The 7,959-nt window shown below is 39.6% G+C and overlaps 1 protein-coding gene across 1 annotated transcript; it reads right to left on the bottom strand.

Moving 5' to 3' along the window:
* Positions 1-2,700: 2,700 nt before the first annotated feature.
* Positions 2,701-7,162, bottom strand: SMCO1 (single-pass membrane protein with coiled-coil domains 1). The gene is made up of 3 exons (XM_047098841.1): positions 7,113-7,162; positions 3,586-3,735; positions 2,701-3,145 (listed from the first exon to the last, which is right to left on the bottom strand). Exons 1-3 carry the CDS (start codon positions 7,160-7,162, stop codon positions 2,701-2,703), a joined length of 645 nt encoding a protein of 214 aa, XP_046954797.1.
* Between the last annotated feature and the right edge of the window lie 797 nt (positions 7,163-7,959).

Raw genomic sequence — 7,959 nt, 5'->3', positions numbered from 1 at the left:
TCAGATGGTAAATTCTATGTGTTTTACCACAATAAGAAAAATTTTGAAAACCAACCCAAACAAGGCCTGAGTTTTTTGAGGAAATGTTACATAGATGTGGAGAAAGAGGAAAAAAAAAAATCACTGTGCATGAATATAGTCTTTAAGGTCTTTTGGGTTTGCTGAGGTCATTCAGGTGGCAACATGGTTTCTGGATGGAGCCAAAGCAAGGAGGTTGTAGGTCCTTGGTAGAGAGCTTTGGGAGCTTTTGTTTTGTTTTAATGAGAATTCAGAAACTTTTGTTTGTCATCCAGTTGTCCATGGTATCAACACCTTAGCCTGCAATTCCAGGCTCTCTGATAGGTCCTGTGGAATCTCCCATTATTCTCTTAAACATTAAACCATGGTCTATATTCCCTGTCATCCAAATCTTGTGCTTTCAGGCCATTGTTTGAAATCATAATTCATCCTAATGAGTTACTTTGTTGCTTTGCCTACTTGAAGGATCACTTCAATGTACTTCCTCCAGGAAATACCCATAGTATTTCTCAATCACATAGTGATAACCCTCCCACACTCACCCAATCATATATTGCCTAGTAATAGTGGTTTTTATTGTAGTCTTATTATTTAACTCTTGCACTTTGATTTTTTTGATTATTTTTATTTTTATTTTTTAATTTTTTTTTAATGTTTATTTATTTTTGAGACAGAGAGAGACAGAGCATGAACGGGAGAGGGGCAGAGAGAGAGAGGGAGACACAGAATCGGAAGCAGGCTCCAGGCTCTGAGCCATCAGCCCAGAGCCCGACACGGGGCTTGAACCCACGGACCGCGAGATCGTGACCTGAGCTGAAGTCGGACGCTTAACTGACTGAGCCACCCAGGCGCCCCTTTTTGGTTATTTTTAGAGAGAGAGCGAGGAGGGGAGCGAGCAGAGAGAGAGAGAGGGAGGGAAAATCTCAAGCATCCTCCATGATCGATCCCACAACTCCAGGATCATGACCTGAGCCAAAATCAAAAGTCAGATGCCCAACCAACTGGACTGAGCCACCCAGGCACCCCTGCATTTTGATTTCTATGTTCAGGTACTTATGTCAGGTATAATGGATATATTTTATGTGCTTCTTCAGATTTCCTTGTTCTTGTCTACTTTCTGGGCCCACAGTCACAGTCCCTTGCTCTGTCTGGAGCTGAGCAGTTACATTTCTAGAGTCTCTGGCTCTTCCTATCACCTCTGGACTCTAGTGAAACACTGCACTGAACAATGCAGGCACCGGCTTCCAAATGCCTGCTGGGAGGGCTTAGATGGTGCATCCTGGAAGTATGGGCAGCGGCGGGGGTGGGGGGAGGTCATTCCCCATGGAACAAACTTTGACCAACTGAAAACAATAGACTGAGCATGACAGAGAAATTCCCTTTCCATCTATCTTCCAAGGCATGGTTTCTCCAAACAATGTGTCTGGAGAAGGACAAGACTGAGGGCATTTTTTTAAAAGATTTTAAGTAATCTCTACACCCAACGTGGGGCTCAAACTTACAACCTTGAGATCAAGAGTCTCATGCTCTACCAACTAAGCCAGCCAGGCACCCCAACACTGAGTGCATTTATCTACCAAGGAAGCTTCTGTGTCTCATGGCCCATTTTCAAGGAGGGGTCAGCAAGGTAACATCATTTTGTATTATTTCGAATCCTCTGCCTAATTTGTATCTCCCAGGGTGCCTGGGTGGCTCAGTCTGTTAGGCGTCTGACTTTAGCTTAGGTCATAATCTCACAGTTCATGGGTTCGAGCCCTGTGTCAGGCTCTGTGCTGACAGCTCAGATTCAGCTCAGCCTGTTTCAGATTCTGTATCTCCCTCTCTCTGACCTTCCCCTGTTCATGCTCTGTCTCTCCCTGTTTCAAAAATAAATAAAACGTTAAAAAAATTTATTTAAATAAATAAGTGTAAAAAAAATTAAACACTAGAAAAAAAAGTTTGAATTTGTACCTTCCAAATAAAGCATAAGCACTCAACCTTTACCTAGAAGACAGACTCCACATTTTTAAATGTTTCTGTTAATTCACAGCACCTAGCACATGGCATTTGATGTTCAATAAATATTTTAATATATAGTCAATGTATTAGAGTTCCCTTTCTAGTGTAAAATAACTGTGGTTCTGTACCAGAGAGAAAATGTACAACATATAATATATATTAGGTGTTTGTATTGGTTTGTCTTTTAATATACTGTGCATTCATATGGTTCAAAATTCAAAATGTACAAAACAGTAAATTCTTTAACAGTGAAAAGAATTCCTCCTACCTTTGATCCCTAGCCTCTTTGTTTTTTCCCTGAGACAGCCAAAGTTAGAGATAGAAAGTGTTCTATCTCTCCAGAAGAAGCTTATGAAGTTTATGGGTATATTAGCTTGTATATGTGTGTGTGTAGATATTAATTTTTGCCCTTTTTTCCCTCCACTTAACAATATATAGGAAATCTTTTAAAACAACACATCTTGGTGATAGCTCTGTATCATTGTACAGTTACACAAAGAGCTTCTTCATTCTCTTACACAAAAAGTATCCATTGTATCAATTTATCATATTTTGTTTAAGGTTCCCCTCACTTTTGCTATAAAAATAGGTGTATAATAAATTGTACATACGTTTCCTACCCCCCCCCCCCCATTTTTGTGAGATAAACTACTAGAAGTAGAATCCCTTGGTCATAGAGTAAAGTTAGTTTCTGGCTAATGGTATCAACTCTTTTAGGGGGGACTTTTGGTTTTCAGGGGCCTTCACTGCTTTTCCCTTCTCAATGACCTGCACAGCCCTGAGCAAACCATCCTGCAAAGCCTGGTTCTTTACCATGTTAGTGATCAGGAAAGTGACATCCTTGATATACATCTGCCTCACTTTAGCAACATAGTATTCTGCCTTGTTACCATATGCAATAAAGAAGGTACAAAGTGCTGTGATATCTCCTTCTTCCAGCCCACTTTCCTCCAGGACAGACTCCCAAACACCTCTAATACGCTGGTTCTTGACTTTTCGTCTTAGGACAGAGGCTAAGGTGGGAAGACCTCTCACCAGGTCTGGCAGCTTCTCAAGCACACGAGTGTGCAAGCAGATGAGTACTTCCATGACGTAGCTATATAAAATACTCAGTTCCATTGAAGTGAATCTACAAAAAATGTGGAGAGCTTTGTGAGCAGTGGAACTCTATGTACAAACATAAAATGAATTGTATTAGAATACAAACCCACTAGAAGAACCAGCTGCTGTATTTTAGAAAATACTTACTTTAGAAATAGGGCCTGCACTATACTGGATAGCTTAGTTCTCAGGCCACACTTACTACACATTTCTCAATGGCAGGGGAGTTACGTCAGCCATCTCTGTATTAGTAAGACATTGGCAAGCAAGAGACTCTGTGATGAGATGTATATGGCAGTGCTGGCATATCAACAGGTGCTCAAATTAATCTCTTTTGAATCAATTAACCTAAGAAAATACGATTTCTTCACAAGCCATGTTAGAACCATATTAAATTCAAGTTTAGAATGTCCCCTGCAAGCTCTCACAAAGCCATGACATTCCACTGATTTCTCATTGGATACTCACTTGAGTGCCAGCACTGCTGTCCACAGTTCATCGTGGGCTGCCTGGTTTGCCAAAGCCTTGCTATGATGTTCAAATTTCTGTGTCAGGCTATCCTTGGTGAAGTCCAGTTCTTTAAACTGTGCTTCTAAAACTTGGAGTTTGTGGTCTACTCTACAGGATAAAAGAATCAAGGGGCACTTTAGGTCGAGAGACAGTACTAAGGTTTTGCCTTAAGATAAGGCTCTATTACATTGTTTATAACCACTATTAATTTGGGTAGCTATCTAAATTTAAGCTTACAAACAGATGTTTCCATTTGCTATTCTCTCTAGCCATCATCCCAGTTCGTATATTCCTTATATTGCCAAACTTCTGAATTGTCTAATTACTTGAATTATCTAACATATCATGTTTTTGTATTGAACTTTATACTTTAAATAAAGTATTTTAGGGGTGCCTGGCTGCCTGAGTCAGTGGAGCATGTGACTCTCATTTTCAGGGCTGTGAGTTCAAGCTGCACATTAGGTATGGAGCCTACTTAAAAAAAATAGTTTTTATTTTTAATTTATTTTTAATTTTTTTAAGTTTATTTATTTTGAGAGAGAGCACGTGTTCGCGAGAGAGTGGGGATGGGGCAGAGAGAAAGGAGAGGGAGAAAATCCTAAGCAGGCTCCATGTTGCCAGCTCAGAGCCCGACACAGGGCTTGAACTCTGAACCATGAGATCATGACCTGAGCCAAAATCAAGAGTCAGACATTTAACCAACTGAGTCACCCAGGTGCCTGCCTCCAAAAGTATTTTAAACATAAGCATAACTTTGATTCTCACAACAACCATAAGAAGCGAAGCAGTCATTTTTATTATTTTACAGATAAATCGAGTCTCACAAAGATTGAGATCTAATGTCATAGCTACTTAGTGCTGGGACCACTATTTAAAAAGGTGCCTTTCTCTATTCTGACTACCCAAATTGTATCCTACCTCACTTATATCCCCTAGCCTTTCTGCCTGGAGATCACCCTGCCTACTTCATTTTCATAGGGACTACCTCTATTACCTGTCACTCCTCACCTCCTGCTTTATTTTTAGAGTTAGGATTTCATGAACAAAATTGTAAACTGTTGGAGAGGGGGAATCAGAGACTATTTCTTGGACATCTTTATGCCTGTCCCCCAATACCTAGCAAAGGCCTTACACAGAAGTAAGAAAATATGTCTCATATTATCGACATCAATAATGTGAATGAGACGCTGAGCCATGGGCTGAGCCTACTCAAGGGCATTTGAGTAGCTCTGAACAACCTTAATCATCAGAGGGCACTGTGGCACCAGAATTATGTCAAACTGAATCACACAGAACTGGAACCACACAACTCACTTGCCTGAAGGCACCCACATTTTCATGAAAGAAGTGATACACAAATTCAGGTACCACTTCTATGTCCTCAGTGTCCTGAATACTTTGTGGTTGCCCAGGTTCCGTCCTTGACCATGTTCTCTTCTTGGTGCTCAGTTTATCTCAAGGCTAATTCAGCTTCAGGTACCACCTCCTAAGCTCTAGAGCTGTATCTTTTTTTTTTTTTCAACGTTTATTTATTTTTGAGACAGAGAGAGACAGAGCATGAACAGGGGAGGGGCAGAGAGAGAGGGAGACACAGAATCTGAAACAGGCTGCAGGCTCTGAGCGGTCAGCACAGAGCCCGACGCGGGGCTCGAACTCATGGGCCGTGACATCATGACCTGAGCCGAAGTCGGACGCTTAACCGACCAAGCCACCCAGGTGCCCCTCTAGAGCTGTATCTTTATGTTTTGTGCATCTCCAAACCCAACCGTCCTAAACTGAACCTACTCACTATCCCTCTCCCTCATCTTCGGAAATTACTATGGTTAGAATTTTCTCACTGCTTTGGATATTTTACTTACATATAGATAAGGCCCACTACGAAATGTGTTTCATAGGAGTGTAAGCCTGCGTGACCTAATATGCCAGCAATCTCTGTCTACATATGAAAACAATGTCATCTGGCGTACTGTCTGTAGTAACTTTGACACCTTTGAGACTATACTGCTTACAGGTCCTCTCTAGCTTGAACTCTAGCTTGTCAGTCAGTATAAAAGTTCACAGTTGTTAATAGCTTTTTGGAAGCCTCTCACAAAAAGGCATTCCCACACCATTTGAAATAAATGCTGAACAACATGTCTGCAAATCCAAGTCTGTTTTTTACTATAATTCCCCAGCTCTAGTTAGTGACATCACCATCTATTCAAGTGCTTAAACTAGAAATTTCAGAAAATTCTTACCTTTTTTTTCTTCCTCTCCACTAATGCCTCTAAACTATACCCTCCTCTCCATCACCACTAAACCAGTTAATAACTGTCTTTCACTTTGACTTAGGATTACAGTAGCCTAACTGGATCCCTGCTTTCGATTTCTGCCACCTTGAATCCATCCTTCCAGAAATGTGATTCTAAAATACAATTCTGATCATGTGACTCAACTGATTATGTATGCTTTGTGCTGCCCTGACTCGTCCAAAGACACAGTTATAGCCAAATTGGCTATTCTCAGGAGGAAACATAAAGCCCTTAACCCTTTGCTCCCATCTTCTGCCAATCCTCTCATACCCTAGTCGGTAATCACACAAGACATCTAGAAGCTGATGGAACACAGTATGTGATTCCAGGCTTCTGCGGCCTCCATGTTCCATTATGTGTTACATGTACTGTTTCCTCAGCCTAGAATTCCTTCCCATATTTTTTTTTCTCATAGCCTTTTACTCACACTTTAAGATCCAGTTTAAATGTCCCTCTATGAGGGGCGCCTGGGTGGCTCAGTCGGTTAAGCGGCTGACTTCAGCTCAGGTCATGATCTTGCGGTCTGTGAGTTCTAGCCCTGCATCTGGCTCTGTGCTGACAGCTCAAAGCCTGGAGTCTGTTTTGGATTCTGTGTCTCCCTCTCTCTGACCCTCCCCTGTTCATGCTCTGTCTCTCCCTGTCTCAAAAATAAATAAACATTAAAAAAAAATTAAAAAAAATAATAAATGTCCCTCTATGAAGGGTTCCTTTTTCTGGTGTCAAAGTCAAATAAATTGATCCTCTCTTCTGTCCTCATAGCCCTTTATGAACATCACCGTTACAAGGTCAATCACATTAAATTCTAAGTATTTTTGAATAATTCTCTCTATAGGCTTTGAGATCCTTGAGGATAGAAACCACATTTTACTTATTTTGTATACCTAGAATATAGCACATACATTAATCGAATGGAATTCACCTGGGAGTGTATTTTTCTTTATTGTTTACACATATATATGGAAGTTAAATATATATTTAATATATATGTTAAATGTATGTGTTTAAATATATATGTTAAATATATATAGTAAATATATATATTTTAACCTGGAAGACTTAAACCACTTTAAACAGAGACAGAATTTAATTAGCATGTCTATACTTCTTTGCCTATTTTTATTTCTTATTCTTCTCTTACCCATCTTCCCAGAAAAGCAGACCTATGCTTATTCCCGCCCTGTAGCCCTTAGCAACCTTTTCATTGCCTCCTTCAAGGATATCAGGGTTGTGGTTTCATTGTTCATCTTCTTAAGGCAAAATGAAAGGAAACAAAACAAGGAAAATAAAAACCTAATGGAGGGTTTTCTGCTGTCTTCCACTCAGCAACAAGCAGCAGCTTGTGTGACTATTTGATCTGAATTCTGCCTCAAAGGTCACTCAGTACAAGAAGCTTTTAATAGCTTGTACATCCAAATATAGTTTCAGAGAACTGATCTTGTGAACACAGGTGTCCTAGAACCCACTATAATGTTTGTCTTTGTAAAGTGAGCTGTAGTACATCAACATAGCACAACCATCAGATGTAATTGTGGCTCTATGTATATTCTGATAAATGTATATATGGGTATACAAATATGTACATATACTAGGATTAAATTTGATGGAAATATTACTCTCAAATTTTAACAGCTTAATTAGTTATAATCTAAATGAGGTTTAAAGAGAGCCCCAGACCTTTTATGATATACCAATGCTAAAAATCTAATCATCCTTAGAAACTAATAAATATTCATTGAGAGCTTCTAGTATTAGAGTAAGTGTTGAAACTGGAAACAGACATCAAACAGGATTCCTGAATTCAACATGTTTACATTCTAATTGGGAATAAAGGACATATACTTAAAAAGAAAATGTATATAAAATGTGCACTTAATAGGTACAGACCATAAAAATCATAGATGAGAGACTAAGTCACCGAAGTCTTGGATAATTGAGAAATGGTCACAATGAAGGTAGGATTTGGGCTTAGCCTTAAAGGAAATGTAGGTGTCTGATTATCAGAGAAGAGAGAAAGGGTATTTTAAAACGAGAAATTACATGA

The sequence above is a fragment of the Lynx rufus genome, unplaced genomic scaffold (genome assembly GCF_022079265.1).
Source record: "Lynx rufus isolate CCGP_SWC_20201006 ecotype Redwood Valley unplaced genomic scaffold, mLynRuf1.p SCAF_5, whole genome shotgun sequence".
Taxonomy (NCBI): Eukaryota; Metazoa; Chordata; class Mammalia; order Carnivora; family Felidae; genus Lynx; species Lynx rufus.
The sequence above is the reverse complement of the archived record's forward strand: the minus strand, read 5'-3'. Positions and strand labels throughout refer to the sequence as shown.

What these genes read in the sequence shown, in the direction of transcription:
- SMCO1 (XM_047098841.1), bottom strand. Translation starts at nt 7,162, where the DNA reads ATGAACAATGAAACCACAACCCTGATATCCTTGAAGGAGGCAATGAAA. An exon ending in TTGAAGGAGGCAATGAAAAG is followed by an intron (nt 3,736 to 7,112) that starts GTTGCTAAGGGC and finishes TTTATCCTGTAG; the next exon opens with AGTAGACCACAAACTCCAAG. An exon ending in ACAGCAGTGCTGGCACTCAA is followed by an intron (nt 3,146 to 3,585) that starts GTGAGTATCCAA and finishes CATTTTTTGTAG; the next exon opens with ATTCACTTCAATGGAACTGA.